The 25,871-nt window shown below is 31.4% G+C and overlaps 1 protein-coding gene across 1 annotated transcript in view; it reads right to left on the reverse strand.

Annotated features, from left to right (window-relative positions):
• LOC145312882 (neuroplastin-like) overlaps positions 1-25,871 on the reverse strand; it is a 76,795-nt gene that overhangs the window by 27,352 nt on the left and 23,572 nt on the right. Inside the window, exons 2-3 of the mRNA XM_080152107.1 lie at positions 9,959-10,073; positions 9,228-9,379 (exon numbers count right to left, since the gene is read on the reverse strand). Of these exons, the coding sequence (XP_080008233.1) occupies positions 9,228-9,379; positions 9,959-10,046 (240 nt within the window). The 5' untranslated portion in view covers positions 10,047-10,073. The remainder of the gene's footprint in view (positions 1-9,227; positions 9,380-9,958; positions 10,074-25,871) is intronic.

The following is a 25,871-nucleotide window of genomic DNA, read 5'->3' on the forward strand; positions in this document are numbered from 1 at the left end:
AACAAACTTTTAAAAGCAGTATTTTCAACTTGTACTTTTTGAACTTGCGTAAATTCTCAGGACATTTACCTACCTTAATCACAGACAGATGTATTAATGTGTGTTTTATGCAGGGATCTAAAGGGATAAGACAATGGCCTATAAATTGAAGTACATCCCCGATGATAATACACAAAATTACCCCGACTGTAGATTACAATGAGTGGGTGGAACGTTTGGACACTCAACCAATCAAAATTCCATAAAAGTCCCCAAAGTTAGTAGGCTAACGAAAAAGATATCATTATAATAAAACTTTGGGGACTAGTGTAATTTACAACCCGATGTCCCCTCCCCCTCTCTTTTGTTATGTGTATGCCCAATCTATTTACATAAATGTGTACTCTTAGGCTTTAGATAAATGGATTTAGGATATACGTGGATATATTGACAGAGGAAAATTTGTCACCAATTTACTTTGGATCTAATCTATTAGTCAGTTAGTTTATCCAGAAGACGGGTAAGTGATTGGAGAAAATGGGGGTGAATGGGAGACATCGCTTTTTTAGCCAGCTGCAAGCATCACTTTATCAGAGTACATTCAAATCTAGTGCAACATCCAAGTAATAATATATCCATTATGTGTACTTTTAGGCTTTAGATAAGTTCAGACATTTAAAGTAAAAAAGTTATAATTACTCTGTAATGAGACAGCCTCTGTATCATTTGACCGTCTTCACTACAAACCCTATTAGTTTTGTAACACCATTGATTAACACCACAAATACTTTGATTTCACTATTTTGAATAAAGGTGCTAAATTTTAGATAATCGATTGAACCCGTTTAACTGTATTGACTCAGATATTTCCTTTATGCATCTAACGCTGTAACGTGCCTGACAAAGCAGCAGTACTTAACAATTTTAACGTTTTGAGTCTGAACATTGCCGTGTTATGTTAGAGACGTTAGATTGTTGAGAAGCGGGGGCGGGGGCTAATTTCTCATTCAATCTGCCCCTTTGAGTTCTTTGCCCCCAGACGGTTTATAAATTATATTTATATTGTATTATAGATAAAGATTGAACAAATACAAAATTATATTTAAAATAGTTTAACAGATTATTTGCTGAGAGGATATATATTATTACATAGATTAGATGGTGTTATAACACAGCAACAAATTAATGGTTATAGGATATGCGTGGATATATTGACAGGCAGTTCGTTCATCCAGTAGGAGAGGAGGTAACGCGGTGAATGGGTGGATATGAAATGATAATATATTACTGAATCTTTAATATGCTTAGCAATAGATAGTTTATAAAAAAGTCTTAAGGGGTCAGACCTTTTAAATGATTAAGTAGATTCGCCACATGATAAGAAATAGAAAAAGTATTCTAATTCATATAAATACCAATGTATAAGTCAAAGCAAGTTTGTCAATTTCCTAATCTATTTAAATTGGCAATCTAAATTGTAAAATCTAAGCATTTATTTCATCAACGTATATGAGTAAATTAATTGATATAATAGTTTTATATTACAGCATTGTAGCTAATTAGTAAATTTCTTAGAGTAGTAATTACTTAAGCAAGTGGTGCTATAATAAGCAGATTAGATTGAAAAGGAAAATATGTAAAGTTTTGAGCGTGGTTCCCTTTGTGATTGTTTATTGCATCTGAAACCAGGAAACAGAGATACATCAATGGAGTAGATTAATCTAATCTCAATTTTTAGGGGTATGATTTTTTTTTGGTAGCTGTTGAGGATGGAGGGGTTTTAGACCTAACAGTCCCCTGTTACATTTTCCCAACTTTTGACTTTAACTGTAGTTTTATTTTTGATAATTCAACAGAATACCTTTAAATTTTATAAAATAAGTTGGTCTGGCATTTGATACTCTATTTTTTAAAGGTTTTTCAATCAAAGGGTTGGGTAGGGAACAAGGCTAAAGTTATCTTGTTTAAAAATATATAAATCTAAAATCTGTTGATAATGAATAATCATTATTGATCTAAAGAGAAAAGAAAATGGCAGAAATATTGATGTACATCCCCAATAATGATACAGAAAATTATCCCTTCTATAAATTACAATTCTTGGTTGAAGCGTTTGGACAATGAACTAAATGAACCATCCAATAAAAGTTCAATAAGATTGTTAAGCCAACGAATAAGAAAACATTATCATAAGACTTTGGGGAATAGTGTAATAAACAAAATTTTTCATGTAAAATTATTTGTATTAATTTCATCTTATTTATGTTAAGCTGTTGATATATCCACTTACTCCCTATATCAATTGCAGCAAAGCTTTATGTATTGTGTAAAACAAGGATGACAACATCCATAAAAACGAAGCACTGAAACGGTATGACAATCGGACATTAACACTTGTATAGTGTCAGAACTGAATAATCATTATATAAATCTATAAGAGTCGAAGCAAAATTGTAAGTATATTTGTAGAAAAACTGCTTGATACAGGATAATGTTTATGGACATACTTACATTTTTGGGACTTGATTATAGAGTTGCTTCGCTTATAACATTATACTTTGTTGTCCCAGGAATCAATATACCAAAAATCAGATTAATCGGATAATTAGATCACATAAAAATTTGTTGTTAAAAAAGTAAAAAATCAACATGTTTAAAATGGACGTACGGACATTCTGGTAAAGATTATAGAGTTGCTACGCTTTATAAAGGAATCACCGTGCAAAATTTGAAATCGATATTACTATTTTAACATGCCTAAATCAACGAAAAAAGCTATCCGTTACGGACGTATGGACGGACCGACCCTAATTATATAAAAGCTTCGCTTTTGAAAATGCTGGACTACCAGACTAGGCCTATGTATAAGTCACAATCCATATATGTCACACATACCAATTTTTATTATTATTTTTATATTTTTCTTGACATATTTATCGTGGCTAATCCCTTGGTTTGATGGAAAACACTCACTGGGAAGGGCTTAGCTAATGTTATTTGCTTGTTTCTCACTGTGCTATGGAGGGTGGCCATACAGATTAGCAAAATATAATTTAGGAATGGGTGTAGAATATATGTGGATATTTAATGGATTTTTGTCGTCAATTTAGCTTGAACTAGTTTTTGTTCAGTTCGATCATTCATTAGTATACGTGGGATTGGGTAAACGGGGTGTAAGATGGGAATCGTTATTAACTTATTTTAGCCCGCTGCAACTTTCACTTATTAGAAAACATGAAAATCCAAGATCCAAGTAATAATATAACCCTTACTTTATGGGGAATCTCTATTTTTAAGTTTTATAGATATGGTTATATAGGTGATGAAAAAAATATATTTGTTTACCATAGGTAGGTTCTTTAAAAATATAGTACCTCAAAGGTACCCCTTAAATGGGTTACGACTTGATTAATATCCATTACAGCAGACTTATAAAACAAATTTTGCCTGTGACAAAGGGACCAGGATTCTGACAAACAATTCTAGGGGAAAATTTCTCTACAACCCACGGTCTTATTTCCCTCCCCCCCAGCCCCTTCTTACCCAAATCCCTTTAGTTGCAGCACAAAACAAGTTTTAAGCCAACATTACGCCACTAAAATATCCAAATTTTCAACAATTTCAAAAGGAATCACAGCCCCTATTTTAGCATGAATGTATAAAAACCTAATTTTGTATAGGGTGATGTACAGTAAGTGTATATGGACCTAAACACACTAACAACTCAAACTGGACAAAAAAGTCTTATTTTTAAAAGCAAAGTTTTTTTATAACATTTAGCTCATTAAATTTATTTTGGCATGTTAGAATTGACATATCGATGTCAAACTTTGCATAATAATTCCTTTAACAGGTAGGTACGATTTTGAAAGCGAATCAACTCTATAATTGTTATTAGAAAGTCCATTTAAATCATACTGACTTTTTACCAACAACTTTTTGTATTCTGATTCAGAATATCTTAAAATTTAAAAAAATCCGCCAAGATAATGTATGAAGCCAAAGTGATATTTATCCAGCACTATAAACCCGTAAAAGCATATTATCATACAAAAACATAACATTTAATATTTGATGTCAAGCCTAGCAAACAATCTCTCTCCACTCTCCAATCTCAAGGGAGAGAGAAATAAACAAGGATGACAACATCCATAAGTAGAGAAACACAAAAATCATGAAGTGGACAAACAGACAGAGTAAGTTATATAGCAGATGTTTAGTTCTCATAGCTATGTAAATAAGAAAGAGAAAATGTAAAAACTCCAAGTAAATCAAGAAACCTTTAAAAATAGCGTTTAAATCTTAAAAACTAAGACAAACGGACAATTCAATGTATAGCTTAGATGTTTAAATGTCAAAGGAATCGTCACTAAAAATTTCAGCTGTTCATCTTTAATAGCAGCCAAGAAAATAACATTTCCCCGATGGCGTTACAAACTGACTGACGGACGGTGAGACAAAGTTAATTATAGAGTAGCTACTCTACTAGAAAGAGAAAGGCTAAAAAGGCTGGAGAGAGAATATTTATGATTTTCTCCTTTTGCTGGACATTTATGTACAGATTGGTCCTGGAAAAAAAGGTAAAAATGTGTGTTATTTATATAATATCAAAAATAAACCTAATTCTTTACATTTTTCCTTAAACAAAAAGTATAGGGGAAAAAACCATAAATCAAGCTGAATCAGGTTATTTTATATTACACACTAGCAGCTGTGCACCTATCATCTAAGGGTTATGTATTCAAAAAGGTTAACAAATAATTAAAAATCCTCCAAAGACTTTAATCTGAAAATAAATTAATCTAAAAACCATCAATAAACTATGAGAAGCTTGTTGTCTAACAAAGTAAACCTAAAACGTTCCTAAGCTTTCCAGCACAATATACCCTGATCTGAACATGATTCAATTAACAAATTCACATATAAAATTTGGCAACAAACAATAGCTATTTTTTTCATTGTTACTTGATATTTTAGAGCGCCATGTACTTATTCCAATCAGGGATCTGAAGGGATAAGACAATGACTGATTACGCAAAATTACCCCTTCTGTAGATTAAAATTAGTGGTTTAAACGTTCGGACAATCAACTTAATGATCCAACCAATCAAAATGCAATCCCCAAAGTTGTTGAGCTAATGAATAAGAAAACATAAATATAAAACTTTTGGGACTAGTGTAATAAACAGCTCAATGTCCCCTCTCTCCCTGTATCTCTCAATACACTGTACTGTAATACATAGTAAATCTTACAAAATATTTAACACAAAAGTCCTTTTTTCGTCTTTGGATAATTCTTACCCTAAGTGTGTTTTAATCAGAAAGCAAGGCAGTTTAAGTTAGGAAATGTTTGGATTTGAGCCCTGCAGGGTTAGTGAGCAACAGTCTGAGCAGGGGTTAAGGGGTTAGTTGGGGTGTTTATTACACTTGTCCCCAAACTTTTATTTTAATGTTTCCTTGAACTTTGGCTTAGCATCTTTAGGAACCTAAAATTGAAGTTTGATTGATTGGTTAATGAAGTTTAGTGCCCTAATGTTTCAACCACTAATTGTAATCTACATAAGGGGTAATTTTGTGTTTCATAATATGTGATGTACATAAATTTATCTGCCATTGTATTATCCCTTAGGTTCCCTGGGTTTTTAGGCTACCAGCCGGAAGTCATGTAAAATAATTACTAAAAATGAGGGAGGTTTGACTAATTCTTTTCAAAAAAAAAGCTGGAAACTGCCAATATTTGTGCTTAAGAAAATATTGTGCGCATGAAGATAGGATTGTTGCCTCGCTGGCTATAGTTATTTTCAATTTTATAAACTGAATACTATATACAGTATACACTAGGTTTCATATATTTAAATATTTTCATATTTGGCTCCACAATCTACTAAGTAGGGAATATTTTAAAAGTGAAGTTAAACTTATAAAACTTTCTTTTTTTATCTTTGATAAGTTAAGACAGCTTCGTTTTCTAGTAAGCACTAAAAAAATATGATAATACAATTTCTCGTATTCATTCGAATCTGGTAACTCGGGGCTAAAAAAACTAGTTTTAATCTTATAATTGTACATTCTATATCCGCGGAAAGCCGTTTATAATACAATGAAAGAAATAACTATTCCAGTATGGCTTCGAAACCGGTGCATTAGAACTGGTTCTCAACCATACTGAAAAAATCATGTATAGTATCATATTATAGAAAATTTCTTACGAGTAATGAAATAAAAAATTATTATATTAATACCAGTTTTAAATGACAATGATTTCTTCCCCTAGGAGATAAAAAAAAACTTGAATTACAATCTTACAATTTTTCAACTCGATATCTGCGGAAAACTATATAAAATACGATGCGATAAATAACTATTATCTAATTCTTAAACCTTACTGATTTAAGATAAGTGGTTAAACTTTTAAAAGTCTGTCAATTGACAAATTGAAATTTCTGCTAAATTAAAGCACAACAATTCAAGTCGTTTCATCTGTAGATATCTAATCTAGGGCAATTTAGAGAGAGAGAGAGAGAATAATTATTTATCGCAGCGTATTATAAACAGCTTTCCGTTGATATAAAAATGACAATTGTAAGATTGAAACCAGTTTTGTTAGCACCGAAATGCAACACGCACTGGCTAACAAAATTGGTTTTAATATTATGATTGTACATTTTTATTTTTTATATTCGTAGAAAACTGGATATGATAAGATACGATACATGATTTTTTAGTATAGCTTAGAACCGGTTCTAATCCAGCAGATATTAATCGATTCCAAAGCCATACTGGAAATATATGTTATAACCTGCTTATTGTGCCTAACATATGTCAGATGCTTAGAAACCTTGAAACAACTTTTTTTCCCCCACATTAAGTCACATCTGCAAACTATTTTAGTTTTTTTTTATAATTTTTATAAACTTTTTTGTCCACAAGGTCTTAGAGTTTTCTTTGCATTAGTGGCCAAAATATCTGAATCTAGCGTTGCGGGGGTATGAAATCTAAATAAATAATTTCATTTAGACAAAATTTTTATTTTCTACCTTATAAAAAAACTAGGAGCTATTGTTAAGAATTTTTTATAATCTTTGTTCTTTGAAGCTAGAAAATAACGATACCCTCTATCCACCCCCTTTACTACATCCCCTTCCTCCTACTGGATAAACGAACCGACCAATAAATAAGGTAAATATTAGCAAGCTACATTGGCGGCAAATTTTCCCCTATCCACATATATCCTATATCAATTTTACATTCAATCTACACAAAAATAACATAATTGAAATCTATAAAAAAAATCTGTGAAAATTTGTCTCTGTCAATGATATAGTGCATTATATATATGATGTAAGAGTTATAACACACATTCCCTTAACATATTCAAGACAACGCCCATTAAAGTAGAAAACTTGAATTATAGACAGCTATCCGCAGACATTTGAATGGAAAATTATAAGATAAAATACAGGTTTGTTTCAAGGGGTCGAATCGAAGGCCCAGGCTAACAAAACTTAGTTTTATGATTTTTATTTTCATATTGAAAATTATCTGTAGTAAGATGCTATACATTATTGTTTTAGTTTGGATGAGAACAAGTTCTAATCCAGCGGATATTAATCGATTTCGAAGCCATACTGGAAAAGGAGACTCCATAAGGTGTCATTGATTTTTATCTCAATAAATCCAAGATGTCTTTATATTATTGAAGTGAGGCGTGCTGAGAGTTTTAGGGAAAGAGATGTAAGGGGAAGAGTGGTATCTGTTTGATCTGTATAAGTGCATAAGCAGAGTAGTAAAGCCGTCAACTACAAACACGGGCTTGACCCACAAATAAGATTCTACCCCTACCACCCCCCCCCGGCCCCCCCCCTCCCAAACTCATCCATCTTAATTTTACAAACAAAGCAAGGATCTAAAAGGATAAGACAATGAAAGTTAAATTGATGTACATCCTCAAAATTCTCTTCTATAGATTACAATTAGTGGTTGAAACGTTAGAACACTCAAATCACTAAACCAAATAATGAAAATTTGAAAAGTCCCCAAAGTTTTTAAGACGTAAGAAAAAGTTATCAAGAACTTTTGAGACAATTATAATACAGCAAACAAAGACATACATTCTTTACTTGGGTAATTTGGTTTGAAGGGAGGGAGGGGACATTGGGCTGTATATTACATTAGTCCCCAAAGTTTTACAATTAGTTTTCTTATTCGTTGGCTTTACACCTTTTGGGAATTTTTTTTGTATTTTGATTCGTTGGTTCATTTAGTTGAGTGTCCAAACGTTTCAACCACTACTATTAATCTACAATAGGGGTATTTTATATAGTCTTTTCCGCTATTTTGAAAATGATTTTCTTGAGACAGAATATCTTGGTTTAGCTGAAGGCATGATTTCACGTATATACTTATTTTTGTAAGTATCCATATTTAATATTCATGATAAATGTAATTAGTATATATCAATAACCAATTACGGTATAAAGTAAACATTAATAATAAATTTCCATGTTTCCAAGAATCAGATATCTACACGGATACTGTCAGAGGACAATGGGGGATAAATTAATATTTTCAAACATTTTATTGGGGGGGGCAGATGAGGATTTTTATTTAACTTGTTAGGGATGTTGTATATTCTACTAAAATAGTTATAAACTTAGTTAAAAACATACAAAATATATCTTCTAGGGCTGGGCCGAATATCCGGTCGTTTTCAATATCCGGCCGGATACCGGATATTTAAATTATCCAAATACCGGATATCCTGCTGATTTGTAAGGCTGGATATCCGGTTACCCGGCCGGATAACCAGTAATTTGCCGGATATGGAGCAATTTTCAATATCCTGACGGATATCCAGTATCCGGCTAAAAAAAATCCGGCTAAACCCTAATATCTTCCTAGTATTCTTAGAATTGTGATGTTAATGTAGAGATTATATGAATGTAAATAAATATTTGTTTGGTATACTTTCAAAATAGATATTTATAAAAAAAGAAATTTTGCCTTACTAGTGGCTTTGCCCCTAGACTTTATGTTTTGGGCCAGATACTTTTTTGGCCGGATACCGGATATCCGTTTGATGTATAATGCCGGATATCCGGTATTCGGTCCCACCCTAGTTTCATCCCAAGAGATAGTGAAAAGCATGCTCCTATTACGAATTGTTTTTAAAACTATTGAGCCATTATCAAAAAAATTCTCTTATCAAATTAAATTAAAGATTACCCAATTAAAAAAAAAATAATTACCTGTCTGTCAGAGAGATGGCTGACCCCACAGTGTAGATATGCTGTTTGTCCCACGCTAGTGACCACACTGGTCTCACTACTGTTGATAAATGATGGCACGTCGTTGACACCAATAACATTGTCCTTGTATATGCTGTCACTTACTAGCGAGCCTGAATATTTTTTGTTTTTAAACGGAAAGCTTTTCTGTAATAAAATTCACTTTGTCCGTCCGAAACGGTTAGCTATTTTCGTTAATTTGGACTTGTTAGAATTGTCCTGTCGATTTCAAACTTTGCATGATGATTCCTGTATTAACAACATTTAAAACATGCTGATTTTGACAACAACTTTTTATACGATATAATTATCGTATTCATTTGATTTTTCGAATTTTAATTTCTGTTACCACAGGGTACAATTTCATAAACGAAGCATCTCTATAATCAAGTCATAAAAATATAGGTATGTCATTAAGCAGTATCCTGTATTTAAGAAGTTTTCTGACAAATTTACTTACAATTTTGTTTACACTTATGCATTAATACTCTGCTTATTCAGTACTGACACTCTACAAGTTTTACTGATAGTTAATCCTACAGTTTTAGAGCTTTGCATTTATGAATATTCGTCATTGTCTACAATACGATACTATACATGATTTTTCAGTGTTTCAGTATAGCTAAGAACCGGTTCAAATTCAATGGATATTAATCGATTTTGAAGCCAAACTGGAAAAAAAAACCACCCACCTCCATTAGTGTCTTGTATTCCATAGGTAGCACAGAGAATAACCACTAGAGTGATGGTCTCCACTGAGCTCAAATATCCACCAATCATTATCGTAGACCGTTTGCCAACCAATACCTGAAATAAATAAGAAAATTTACAATTTTGTTAATGTTTCTTTGATTTTGTTCTAAAATTCCATCGTCATATTTAAGTAGAAAATAAATTTTAAATATCTTTTCCAGTATGGCTTCGAAACCGATTATTATCCGCTGGATTAGAACAGGTTCTCAGCCATGCTGAAGAATGTAGTAGTTGTAGTTCATACTGAAAAATCATGTATAGTATCTTGAAGGAGACAATTTCCCACGAATATTAATATGAAAAATCATAAAATTAGTATCAGTCTTGTTACGGCCTCCGGCACCTTTTGGTTAGCAAATCTCAGTGTAATGTTTTATTTTAATATCCGCGGAAAGCTGTTTATGACACAATGCAATAATAACTACTAAAAATTACTTTATTTGTGTAAACATAGATAAAATTATAAAGATGATAATTTGATTATTTAGAAAAAGGGGCCATTTTATTTGCATATTTATTGTTTAAGCAATTTTCTAGAATAATGTCTTCCACACGCTTAGACTCAGGGAGTAAGGGAGGGGACAATGGATCGAATATTCAATCTTTAGGAGTTTCAGACTTTGGGGACTGGCTTAAAGGGAATGTGCAAGAATTTAGCAGTTTCTGACTGAGTTTGGGGACTTGCGCAAGGAATGCCGTTACTCGCTATGTTAGTTTTGAATATATATAGTTTTGCAGACAGAGAGTAGTTCAAATATAAATACACGGCCCCCCTCCCATACTTTATTTCACTCCCTTTATCCCCACCTCCTTTTTAAAAGTAGACGAGAAAGGGAAATGGAGAAGGGAGGTGGGGGAAATAAACAGGATAAAAAGGGGCAGGAAGGCGTGCGGGTCATATACTTGCCTATCCAGCTACACGCCTGCCTGCCCCTTTTTTCCGTGTTCACATCACTTGCCCCCAAATCTCTGCTCTCTTTCCCTGTCATATGAAGAGATCCAGGGAGATATTTCTAGTAATTAATTACAGAATAGTTATGTCAGTCTGTAATACTGGTAATCTTATTTTCAAATGATTGCTTTTTTTCTTGGAACTTTTTTCTTAGTTTATGGTTTTCTAGATTTAATCAACAATCACTTTACAATTTCCACCATGTTTTCGGGATTATTCTGGTTTTCATGGCCTTTCTTCAAAAACTCTAAAATTGAATTAATTGCCCATTGTCCCCTCCCTTACTCCCTGCTTAGACTAGCACAAACCAGGGATCTAAAGGAATAAGACAATGATCAATAAATTTATGTACATCTCCAATTATATTACACAAAAGTATCCTTTTTGTTAATTAGAATTAAAGGGTATTAAAAAAGTAATCGCTTCACTTTTTCATTTGCATATTTATTGTTTAAGCAATTTTCTAGAATAATGTCTTTCACACACTGAGACTAGCACAAACCAGGGATATAAAGGGATAGGACAATGGCCGAAAAATTGATGTACATTTCCAATGATTATCCACAAAAGTAAGCCTTCTATATATTACAATAAGTGGTTGATACGTTTGGACACTCAACTTCATGAACCAAGCTTTCAAAATCCAACATTCTCTAAAGTTGTGTAGCCAACAAATAAGAAAACTGTAATAAAAAACTTTGGGGATTAGTGTAGTAAACAGTCCAATGTCCCCTCCCTCCCAGAACTCAAACACATACAAACTTACTTATCCTTCTGAAAATGTATACATTTATCTCCTAAAATTCATTATTTTCTCTGCAACTCTTTTCTGAACCCCCCAACCCTCTGAAAAAATGGCATGAAATCGAATTGATTTATGAATCAGCTATAATTAGCGTTTTTACTTATGTATCGCATTGTATTTTAGACATATTTCCACGGAGAGTTAAAGTAAAAATTAATTCCAGTTTATCCTGGGCTCTGACTCGTATCGATGGACTTTTTAGTTAGCCCCGAAGGGACGAAGGTCCAGGCTAATAAAAATAAAATGAATTTTATGATTTATATTTTTTATTCATAGAAAGTTGAAAAAATACGATGAGATACATGATTTTTCAGTATACATGAGAACCGGTTATTAAGCGGTTTCGAAGCCATACTGGAAAATAAATATCTATTTTTAGAGCAGGCTTATATAAGAAATATGAATAACTTGGAAACTGTCTATTTATCTCTGTAAAGAATAAAGTAAGAAAAATTTTAATTTAAACAATATCTACCCTTTACTTGGAGAAAGAAACAGTTTCATCAGTCTCTTTTAGGTTAATGGGACTGCAAGTTCTTTAAAAATAAGTGCTATTTTACCATGAATATAATAAAAAATGTCAAATTATAGACTTTTTATTAAAAGAAGTTACACATTTGATGCAATGCCATTTTGAATTAAGATTAGAACGATTGTTATCTTGGCTACATACACAAACATCCCCTTAGAACGACGGAAACTATAATTTTGATAAAAAAAAACTTTCTAAAAATAGACGGACATTTGTATTTATAGAGCAGCTTCGCTACTAAAAGGATTAGTGTAAACAAATATGTACTTCAGAGGTGTTTTTTAGTTGTCCTTTCGTGTTATTCTTACATCACAAGTCATTAATTTATGTAAACAACTTGAATACTTTTTATGTAAACTAGCAGCTGCGTCCCTTGTCTCTAGGGACATATTATATTTAGAAAAAAATCAAATCTTGCCCAAGGATCTCACTAACCGAAAAACTAATATGGTTCTTCTTTATAGTGTTAAAATATTAATATAATTAAGTATTTCTATATAGATTAGGTTAGGTTAAGATATGAATGTAAAAATAAGCCCCACGCAGGGGTTAGGCATTTTGAAAACCTATAGGATGGACTAAAAAAGGTTAGGTTAGGTTAAGTGTCCACTCCTGCGTTTGTCCACTCCGACGTTTGGGACTCCTGCGTTTGACCTAGGACCGTTTCTCATAGATCATGGGAAGATTATAAGCTATTATGGGTTAAGGTATCTCAAACCTCCCAAAAGAAATCACCCCTACAACCCCCCCCCCCTTAATTGTTTATACTGTCTCTTTTTAAACTCAAATTAACCCCCCCCCCTTAAATGCCTTAAAAGGCCTATGAGGGCGTAGCCGGTAGTAAATGATATGAAACCTAAAAAATAGTGTTTGTAAATTTGATTATTGTACTATCTTACAGAGTGAATGTAACATTCTTTTATCTTATATATTTTTGTTTGGATTGCATTTAAGTTTGTAAAAGTAATGTAATATATTCTACTTACAGTTAGGAGGATAAAATTATATCTCTTATATTAACAACAGATCTATAGTATAAATGTATATACAGACAACTACCTCCCTTCATTTTTTAAAGACCTCTTTCGTCTGCTTCTGAACTATTTAAGCGATACCATTGGTTGATTTTTAATAACCCAATAGGAAGGTTGCACAAGGTGGTTGTGATGGGGAGATACAGTTATTTAACCTTTTCTCCGTCTAGTGTTTTACTCTAATATATTAACCCTTCATGTTCGAGAGGGGAGGGGGGAGGCGTTGAATGACTCCCTCCCTTATCTACAGTTTGTTCTATCTCATTTTCTACGTTTTCAGGTCTATTTCTAAATGCCTATTTTTATAGAGATTAAACATAAATGTGATTTAATTTTTATTATTATCCTGTATCAAGAAGTTTTTCAACAATTTACTCACAATTTTGCTTTGACTCTTATTAATTTATATTCTGATTATTCAGTTCTGACAATATATAAGTGTTAATGTCCGTTTTTCATATCGTTTCAGAGCTTTGTTTTTATGGATTTTGTCATCCTTGTTTTTATATCTTTGGGCGGCCTATTTGTCCTAAAACTATCAAATACTTTGTTGAATTCAAACTGCTCTAAATATTCAATAATTGTAATTCCAGTATGGCTTCGAAATCGAATAATTTCCGCTGGATTAGAAACTGGTTCTTAGCTATGACTCATGAAAAATTACGAATATTAAAATAAAAATCACATTTTCCATTTTAATATCCGTGGAAAGCTGTCTATAATACGATGCGATAAATAACTATTCAGTTATGAGAGAAAAGAAATAATCAACCTTCCAACCTTTCCTGATGTCAGATGAAAATTATATGAAACAAATAATAGAAAAGGCTTCTTCTTCATATATATTTCAGTTATTTATAATCTTCCTAAAGTTTCATGCAAAATACAAATTATTTGCATTTAACAAGGATGACAACATCCATAAAAGTGATTCCCTACAATCAGAAGTGAGAACAAACGAACAATAACTCTTGTAGAGAGTTATAACTTTATAAGCAGAACATATATTTAAAGGTCTGAATAAAATTGCAAATGAATTTGTTGCAAATTGCTTAAATATAGGGTACAGTAAAGAACATACTTTGATTTTCAGGAATTGAGAATATAGATAGTTTGCTATAAATACTGTACTTTGTTGTCAGGAATCATTATTAGAAAAAAAAACAAGGATGACAACATCCATAAAAACGAAGCACTGAAACGGTAGGGCAAACGGACATTAACACTTGTATAGTGTCAGATCTAATCAGAATATAAAAGTGTAAGAGTCGTAGCAAAATTGTAAGTAAATTTATTAAAAATCTGCTTTATACAGGATAATGTTTATGGACATACTTACTTTTTGAGGACTTGATCATAGAGTTGCTTTGCTTATAATATTTTCTTTGTTGTCCCAGGAATCTATATACCAAAAATCAGAGCAAACGAATAATTAGATTACAAAAAAATTTGATGTTAAAAAAGTAGAAAAATCATCATGTTTAAAATGGACGTACGGTCATTCGGGTAATGATTAAAGAGTTGCTACGCTACGAAAAAAAAGCTATCTATCTCGGACGGGCGTACGGACGGACCGACCCTAATTATAGAATCGCTTAAAAAAAAAACCAGATTGATGGGATAATTATGTACATAACTAAAATATTTACAGTGAAAAACCTCAAGATTTATTTGAATTAATATACAAATATAGTGTAGTCAATTTATTGGAAAACTACCAATATGAGGCAATTTTAATCAATTTGAATCAAGTAGTGCCGTGAAGTCTTAGATATTATTTTTGATGAAACCAAGTTTTAATTAATCTAAAAAATGGCGGATAATACAAAAAAAATATATATAATAATAATCGTTTTATAGACAGCTATACGAAGACATGCAAATGAAAGATTAAAACCCTCGGGTCTGATATCAATTTTATGATTTTTATTTTGTCTTTATTTTGCTATACATAATTTTTCATTAGGGCATTAGAGTAAAACACTAGAGGGAGTAAGGATTAAATAACTGTATATCTCCATCGCAGCCGCCTTGTGCAACCTTTCTATTGGGTCATTGAAAATTAACCAATGGTGTCGCTTTTATTAACACAGCCAAATAGCAGAAAATAATATACATGCAGATGAAAGAGGTCGTTGAAAAAGGAAGGGAGGTAGTTGTCTTTATATACATCTATACTATCAGTATGTCATTAGGGCAGAGAACCGGTTCTAATCCGGCAGATATATCAATAGGTTTCGAAGTCATACTGAAAAAAACTTACTATAAATAGAAGAAAGGACACATGAGCAAATAGTTGCAAGAGTTGCTGCGCTTATATAATTAATGTAGCATGAAAATGCACAAACTAAACTTAATGTAATGATTTAATGTAAAGATTAAATATTCTCCAAACTAGGTAAAATTAGAGTTGCTGCTCCTCTTATGCAAACTTGGGGGTTTAAACTCATGTGATATAATTCTAACAAGGAAAAAAATACATGGAGTGAGGGGACATCGGGCTAATGTTTTAGTCCCCAAAGATTTTATAAAATCTTTTTAAAATTCATTTGATTAACAAGTTTAGGGACTTTTATTGAATTTTAATTGGTTGATTTATTAGGTTGAGTGACTAAACGTTTCAACCACTATTTGTAATCTACATCAGGGTAAATTTTGTGTATTTTCATTGGATACGTACATCAATTTATTGGCCATTGTAATTTCCCTAATAAAAATGTTTCAATTAACGCAACAACAAACACAAATGAAGCTGCATATTTTAGGTAAACAAAAATACCTTTATTAATCTATTAATCGCTAGCCCAAAAAAAAGATATGATAAAGTGGGATAATTATAATCAGTATCTTTGTAGCCAAAATTTCATTCTAATATAAAAGTAACAGGATCTGTGTGTGTCTGTAGGATATCGCTAACCTCTGAACCTATATGTTTATCCCTTACAATGTAGGTTCTTAAAGGCTCTGGGAATGTTTATGACTAATCAAATGATAATGGATGATGCGAATTCATTTCTCCACCTTCTAAGTGCAGCTAGAGGCCTCTAGTGGCGTAGTTAATAGTACTATATTATTCAATATCAATATATAAATGCAAAACAAAATTATGTATAGCAATCTCGTAAAATCTTTAATGACTAAAAATCATATACTAAAAAAGCTGATTAATACTAAGAATATGGAAAAATTTATAAAAAAAAAATAATTTATGATAAAAAACATAAAGTTTTCGCAGAATGCATTACTTAACAAGACTTATCGCCAAGATTCGAGAACATTCAAGGCCACAAAATTATTGAAGAACCCTCTTCAAGTCTTTCTCACTTTCCCTCACTCTTTCTCTCACTCTCTCTCCCCTCTCTCTCTCTCTCTCTCTCTCTCTCTCTCTCTCTCTCTCTCTCTCTCTCTCTCTCTCTCTCTCTCACTTTCCCTCACTCTTTCTCTCACTCTCTCTCCCTCTCTCTCTCTCTCTCTCTCTCTCTCTCTCTCTCTCTCTCTCTCTCTCTCTCTCTCTCTCTCTCTCTCTCTCTCTCTCTCTCTCTCTCTCTCTCTCTTCAAAAACTCTTACTTTCTAACAAATGTTATTTGTCTATCTCCTTCTATCTTTCTTTATATTACGGGATGTTTCTAATTAGATATCGTCATTTAAAAATAAATTTTTCATTAAAATTAAACCTTTTTTTAACTTATTGATCATAGTATATTTATTCCATTAAAGTTTTTGAATCCTCAAATTTGCCAATTTAATTTCAATTGTAATTGTGAGTTTTGGTAGTTTAAAAATATTTAAGTTATTTGTTAAAGTTAAACATAATAATTTGTAATATTTAAATCTCAAAAGTTTTGATAGAAAAGGTTTCATAGTTTTATTGTAATTGTTCATATTTAGTTAAACAAACAATATAAAAAAAACTTAATTTAATTTAAATTACGTTATAAAAAAAAACTTAATTTAATTTGAATTACGTTATAAAAAAAACTTCTCAAAAGTTTGCCAATGTTAATAGTTAGAATTTTAAAACTTCCAGATTCTTAACAAAAATATTGATGGTATGATTTTGTGCAGGAATCTCAAGGGATAAGAAAATGGCCAATAAATTGATGTACATCCTGAATGATGATACATAAGATTATCCCTTCTGTAGATTAAATTAGTAATTGAAACGTTTTATGAACTTTATGACCAACCAATCAAAATTTGATAAAAGTCCCCAAAGTTGTTAAGCAAAGATATTTAAATACGTTAATATAAACTTTGGGGACTAGTGTAATAAATATTCCAATGTCCCCTCCCTCCCTGGCGATTGTGAGTGTTGGTAGTTGATGTTCCAATCACCCATTCCATTATTCTGAGGGGATTCCATTAATTCTCACACAAATATTCACAATGCATTCAATAACCATCTGTCTATCTATCTATCTTTCTAGGATAAGGAGCAAGACATTTCTATAATCTTATCTATCTATCTAGCATAAGGCCGAGCAAGGCATTTCTATAGTTATATCTTAACTGTCACAAATTTAAAAACGCTTACTAAAAAAATACCAAAATAATAATAAGTGGCTTATGGAAAGAAAAGTTTTTCTTGGTTACATCAACAAATTACTAAAAATATGTCATTTTTGTAAGTGGTGTAAATTAGAAACAAAATAATTTTTTAAAATTTGTAATATCAGATTCTATGAATGTCATCATTCTTGTTAAACAACAAAAAACAATCGCTCTTAAAACAAATGTAAGTGGATAATGCTTACTTGCAAATTTTATGTTATTCTATTCAATTGTGATTGCAGAAAACAAGGAAAAAATTGAAATGAAATGAATTCAAAAGTTTTCAAAATAAAAAGAAATTTCTTTCGATAAATAATTGAACGAGAGAAATTTTGTGAGGTGCAAAGTTACTACATAGCTAAAACTTTGATCAAATGAGCTATGTTGTATTTAACTAGCGGTTGCGCCCCTCGTATTTAGGGTTTTTAAATTCAAAGGTATATGGAAGTGTTTGAAAAATAGCCTAAAACCATAAAAGTCATATATATAAAAATTATAAATAGCTTCAAACCATCTAAGTACCTATTAGAAATTTCATTGTATATCTGTTCAGCAGTTAGCGAGATTCTTCGCTGCAGACCAAAAAGCTTACTTATTTATATTTTAGGATTGTGTTTTAATCCATACTGCTAAAAATATTCACTTTATTTAATATTTTAGGGGTAAAAAATGCTCTAAACTTTAAAGACCAAAAAGCTGTAATTAAAGAATGAAAAAGTATATTTTTATCAAAAAATAGAATTTGTTTTGTATTTAAGAATATGCAGAAATTTTCCATGCTATATATCGTACATAATATAAATCCTATTTACTTGACCTCATAAAATATTCAAGTAAAGGTGTAACCATCGCAGGGATCTGAAGGGATAAGACAATGGCTAATAAATTGTATAAATTCCCAATGATAATACACAAAATTACCCCTTATGTAGAATAATCTTAGTAGTTGAAATGATTGGACACTCAACATAATGAACCAACAAATAAAAGTTGTTAAGCCTGCGAATAAGAAAACGTTCTATGAAACTTTGGGGACTAGTTTAATAAACAGCCCAATGTCCTCCTCCTCCCTGGTGTATAGGAGGGGGGGGGGGGGGGGGACTGGACAACCCTATATAAAATGATTGAGAGAAGGTCTGAGCCTGGCTAATATTTCATTTGATAATGTATTTGGTTGCCAAAAAGTGTGCACAAATGGCAACATTACCACCGACAAGAAATGGCAACGTCTAACATGTTTAAAATGTTCCTTTTAAATCATAATATAATAGATTTATAACAACTACCTGCTCACTTTTCCAAGGACTTTTTTCGTCTCATACAAATTACTTTCTGCTATTTTGTACCGACTTGGCTGTGTTAATATTACCGACGATATTCGTTGATTTTCAAAGACCCAATTAAAAGTCGACACAAGATCCTTGGGAAGGGGACATACAATCATTTAACCCATTCACCCTCTATTCTTTTACTCGAATCATAATGTGAAACAACTTTTACATATAAAGAAAATGTCCCCAAGTGCTAAACATGAAATATTCATGTTCAACTTTTCTTTGGTTTTCACTTTTTTACAACTTTTGAATTTTAGTAATGTTATGTAAAAATTTCTACTCCACACAAAGTAGCAGGGCAGGGTTTGGCTGGGCTGCAGATTAAACATCATTTTAAAAAAGCACCTCAGGTGATAATAAAAAAATTACGAAGTTATTAATACTAGTACTTGATAAATATCAACGTAAATGGATTACAACAATTTGACATTTGCTAAATGCTACAAAGAAAACTGTAACCATTGGTCAGTTGAATGTCAACTTTTACTTTCAGGTTTGACTGGGTTTTGTATCTTACTTACTTCTCTGTCTGTCTAAAACTTAAGGTTTCTATAACCGCTGAACCGATTGGTCCCTACTCTTCAAGAATTATACATACTTGGAACATTATTTTTAACTTGGTCATGATAAAAAAAATAAATGCGTAATAATGATTTGTCATGTGTAATTGTCAGTTTGAGTTTGAAGAATGATATCCTATCACCTCCCGGGCAAAAGCCCCAAGAGGCTATTGGTTAATCAGCTGGTTTTAAAAAGGAGGCTTATAAACTTGTCCAGATTAAAGAAATGTAGAAATGAGGCGCTGCCCAAAGAAGCTGGATATCTCTGATAAATTAATACTCAGTTGATTCAGCGATTTTCAGCTATCTTTTTACATTCATTCAATAATCAAGTTAAGGTGCACAAAAAAACAACCTGATATAAAAATAATATAATCTTTGTATAAACAAAAAATAATATAATCTTTGTATAAACAACCGCTAAACAAGGATGACAACATTTATAAAGAGAAGCTCTTAAATCAAACAATGACCTTTGTTTGTGAGCCTTAACTAAGGATAATGATTATTTTTGTTTGATTTTTGCTAAAGGAGTTAATACTTAAACAAATTAGCTTTCTTACTGTGGATATGCACCTGGCTTTATGCTAAATATACCTTAAATTGATTTTTGATTAGTAAAATCCCAGAACATAATTTGTTTAAAAAGTATAAAAAGAACAAATAACAAAATAAATAATAAAACTTTTTTATAAAAAAAAATTGTATGTACTTTCCTTGAGAATATCAATTACATTAAACACTTGTTTCTGTTTATTTACGTTCTAAAAAACTTTTCTTTTATTTATTTAGCAATTTGCGTTGCTGCTCAATAAGAAAATATTACTAATTTACAATAAGTTCTTCAAAACTAAACCTGTTTTTGTGTAAACGTAACCAATCTGCAACTTTAGACTAACTTTGAGAGACTTTCACAAAGATGCTTCTCTTAAACTATTGCTCAAAGATTATTGTTAATATATTTATGGATTTATATAATTGTCATATTATACATTACAAGATCTGAAATCAAGTGTTTTTATTTTATTTGCATAATTAATTTTGTCTTGTTCTCTTATTTTTTATAATTGCAATGCTAATAATCGATATATTATTACTAGATTTCCATGTACTCTGATAGAGTGATGCTCGCAGCTGGCTAGAATAAATATAAACCCTACCCAACCCATTTACCCCAACCCCTCCACTCTTAGTGATGAATGAACTAACCAATAAATGAACATATTAACAAGACAATACATCCACTTATATCATATATCATATAAATTGAACATCTAATGCAGTATTGGCTATTACGGCCATAAAGAAATTAACAATTACTTTTTTTTATTCTGTACAACTTATAAAGAAATAGTTTTCAGGGATGAAAATTGTTGGCCAATAGAAGAAAATTAAAATGGTAGGAAAGTTGTTAATTATGAGAATGCAGTTATACAAATTGAGTTATGTTATATATGTTTAGTATCCGCTGGAATAGCCAAAATGAAAAATCATGTATTGCATCATTTTACAGACAAATTTCAACGAATATTAAACTGAAAATCTTAAGAACAATACCAGCTTTGTTGGTCCGAGCCTTTAACCCCCAGGGGCTAACAAAACTGATTTATAATTGACAGAGGATGAAATCTTTTGATGAAATATCTCCACTGTTCCTGAAATTCTTAAGGTATACTTGAAGAGATAACTTCTTGAGCAAACCAATACAGAAAATAAAGAAATAACAAGGACAATTAACTCAATAAAAGCAAAAAAAGGACAAAGAAAAAGCATGTTTTGTATAAAAAAAAAATGTATAAAAATGATTTTAAAAACATTTCAAGGATATTGAAATAATAATGAAAAATTCCGAATGAAAAATGGATTATTTTATAGACCAAAACAATTTTTGAACAGTAGATAATAAAAAAGAAGTAGTTTACTGGGGAGAAATTGGTTTAATGTACCATAAAAATATAATTATACAACTCCGTCACGATATGAGTGAATTAAAGGCACACTTTTAGTGACGCATAGACAGTTGAAAACACCCAAACTATAGAGTATATTCGCTACTAAAAAAAACTGAAAGAAGTTGTAATATAATTATCTACGGGTAGGTAAATAATCGTGGCCAGACTTAATTCATTTTCTGATGAACATACATATCTTTGTCCACACATCTCTTTAAATAATTTAAGAAAGCAAACATAACATATGAAAATGTTATCCTATTATATAAAGTAGTAAGGGTTTTTTCTGTAGCTTAAAATTTCTTTCAAAATAATGGTTTTAGATTTAAGTCTTTCATGGATTTCGTGTTTTTATGTCCCTTTTTAACTTAGATCCCCTATAAACTTGGGGCGCAGCCGTTAGTTTTAGATATAGTACACGCTGATCATAAAAGTTCATCTTATTAACTATTACAGGATTGCTTCGTAGAAAAAATAATGATTTGTTAATATTTAGGCTCAATCCTTTTTAAGGATTGCGTAGCATATTATAAAAGTTATTCATAAGAAAAAAAATATAACAACAAACCTAAAACATTGCAGTTTTTTACAGCTACTTAAATAAAATTTGCCAATAAGAGCCTTTAGGAGCAGAGAATAGGGCGTGGGATAATCTACTATTTAAAAAATAAAATATTTTAAGAGTGAAAAAATGAGAGATTTTTAAATTTGAGGGGGGTAAGCACCCCTTGGACGGCTTTTTAAAATCTTGTAGTGATCAAGGAGAGATGTGAAACTAAAGAATAGCACGCAGCTTTAAATCATTTACTCCAGTTTTATTTATCTTTCCTCTTATAGTTGGAATACTAGTTTAGATATCAAACTAATCAATATATTATCAATTGGATGTTGCACCAGGTTTTCATGCACTCCGATGAAATAATGCATGCATCTTGTTAAAATAACGATATCCCATTCCCTCCCCCCCCTACAGGATGAACGAACTGCCAAATAAATAAGGTCCATATTAGCATTGAAGGCAAATATTCCCCTGTCAATATATCCACATATATCTTATATCCACTTATAGACCATAATACATATTTTAGTTAATTCAAATTAATTTAAAATGCAGTATTGTAAAGTGGAATTAATAATTTTATAGAAGAAACAAATTTAAATAATCAAACGAATCAAATTTTATTGTTTGGTTCATAAGTTAAGTGTCCAAACGTTTTAACCACTAATTGTAATTTATAAAAGGGGTCCATCAATTTATCGGCCATTGTCTTATCCCTTCAGATCTCTGCATAATATGAGTAATTATGTATTTTGTTTAAAATGATTTGAAATACATGCAAATTCAAAGGACGTATGTATGTAAGATCTCGTAAACTGTTGGATTGATCGTTCTACAGGGAAATTAATGGGTTATAAGGTGGAGCCGAGCCACAAGCCCCCCAACAAAAAATATTTCATCTTCTTAAAAAACTGAGGAAAGGGGGGTTGATATGATATAATGTTTGACGTTTACATATTTTTTTTACTTACCACAAGTTGTTCGACCTGTCCAAAGTGAAGCCCAGTACATCTTTACGTAAGAAAAATATAAAAAAAATGTTTTTACTCACCTAAAAGGAAAAAAACTGAGTATTACATATGTATACATCATATTTAATATCTTGACATTAATCAAATAAAAGAAAAAGTCCACAAGAACAATTTATGATACAAAGTAAAACGATGTCTGTCAGTCTATATGTCTCTGTCTTGAGCTAACAAGACATAAAAGCAAGGATTCTTTTTTAAAATAGTAAAATTAATAATTAAAATGAAGAAGAAAAAATTATAAGACGAGTGGCTATAGCTATTGATAATGGATGTAGAATATTATACATGGATATTATAACAGGAGAAAAATTGTCCTCAATTTAGATTGTTATTTCCCTTGTCAGTTATTGTTCAATTCATTCATCCAGATGGATAGGAGGGGATAGGAAAAAGGGGGTGGAAGGTGGGAATCGTTGTTTTAGCCCGCTGTGTGTTTCTCTTTATCAGAAAACATGAAAATCTGGTGTATAAGCCAAGTAATAATATATCCATTATCATGATAAATAATAAAGTAATATGCGAGAAAGTTATGAAGTATAACTTGATAAATATAATAAAAAGTTTTTTTTCTCTTTTTTTCCCATGTAAAGTAGTAAGTCATAAACAGAGAGGATATCATGTAGTAATATTACAGAGTTATGATAGAGCTACCAAATTTAGTATACTTTAATACATAGTCGTGCAGAGTAAGGATGAAGACACACTCCACCCCCCCCCCCCCCCCCCCCAATGCAGCCAGAGGAAGTGTCATAAACGTTTTGAATAAATCTATAATTTTGTGCGTGTATTCCCCTAACAAAAATTAATACTTAGGAATTAATATTTCATAAATAAATAAAAAAGGATAATTATATCCTTTGAACTATCTTTCAATTAAAATTTGAAGATAAATTATAAAAAGATAGATTTAGATATTTGTAACAACATTAAATATAATTGATCTAGTGGTGTACATGTTATTTAGTGAAGTGTCACAAATAATATGTTTGTGACAACTCTAAATCTAATTGGTCTAGTAGTGTAAATGTTATTTAAAAAGTGACAAAAATAATATGTCTGTGACAACTCTAGATCTAATTTATCTAGTGGTATAAATGTTATTTAGTGAAGTGACACAAATAATATGTTTGTGACAACTCTAAATCTAATTGATCTAGTGGTGTAAATGTTATTTAGTGAAGTGGGTGTTGTTGTGTACTAAACATATAAGTAGCAGTACATTTATGTACTTATGCATGTACATAAACATCAGGAAGGGAGGGGACAATGAACTGTTTATTACACTGGTCCCCAAAGTTTTGTGATAAAGTTTTCTTTTTCATTGATAAATATTGATTGGTTGATTCATTAAGTAGAGTGTCAAAAAGTTTCAACCACTAATTGAAGAATTAATTTTGTGCACCATCATTGTGGATGTACATCAATTTATCTACCATTGTCTTATCCCTTTATACCCTAGACTTATGCATGCTTTACAGTGTATCCAATAGAAAGTAGGCCAAACAAGATTGGTTAATAAGAAAAGTAGAAACCTGTCTTAATATCCACGTATATTAATACAATATTATACCCCATGTAACGGTTGGATATTAATTGAGCCATACCAGGAACTAAATACTAAACATGGGACAAAAAGACAGCTAAATTATTAAAGTAATGAAAAGCCATTAGATATGACAGTATAATAAATACTTTTAAATACATGTATCTATGAATTAATAAAAATGTATAATGTATATATTTTTTTTTCTTCACATAGTCAAGAAGTACAAAAATGTATTGGGATCATTTATCCTAAATTGTATGATATTTGTGTATTTTCGGTACTTAAATAGTATGTATCTATATAGCAATTATTTCTTGATACTTATTTACATATTTGAGAAGTATAAACAACTCAAGAGCTTGCTAGATCATATGGATGTCAATATACTCTTAAAAATTGTATTTTTTTTTGGAATTCAGATTCCTTTCACATCAAGGCACAATGTTATAAGCAAAGCATCTTTATAATGTAAATTTGTCCTTAACCCTTACAGATCGGGCCCCTATTCCCACCTCAATAGATCGGGGGGGGGGGGGGGTCATATTGACCCCCCCTCTATCTTGGCTTCTGTTACAGATAAAGACGTAAAATTTTTTTCTGGTGGTTCATGTGTATTTTTAGAGAAAATTACTTTTTCTAGTCATAGCAGTCAGGCCGCTCCGTAGCCGCTTTTTAGCGGCCAGCCGCTAAATTTTAAAACAGCTATAGAGCGGCCAATTTTGCAGCTAGGATGATCAAATTTTAGGACGAACTTTTATTTTTCATAACAAAAAAATTACTTTTTCTGATCATCGCCGAAAAACGGCAAATAACGGAAACCGCCATTTTCGGCGGTTACGGCGGTAAAACGGCGGTTGGCGGCGCCAATTAATATTTTTATCTGTTTATTGTTGCTCAAGAATTCATCAAAAAAATTTATAGGTCTCTAGCTGTAATAGAAGCCACAATATTCATGATATATGTCTGTAGTAAAAGCCGGTCAAAAATCGGTCATA

Source organism: Acartia tonsa, chromosome 2, assembly GCF_053477335.1.
Source record: "Acartia tonsa isolate MP-2025a chromosome 2, ASM5347733v1, whole genome shotgun sequence".
In the NCBI taxonomy this organism is placed as follows: domain Eukaryota; kingdom Metazoa; phylum Arthropoda; class Copepoda; order Calanoida; family Acartiidae; genus Acartia; species Acartia tonsa.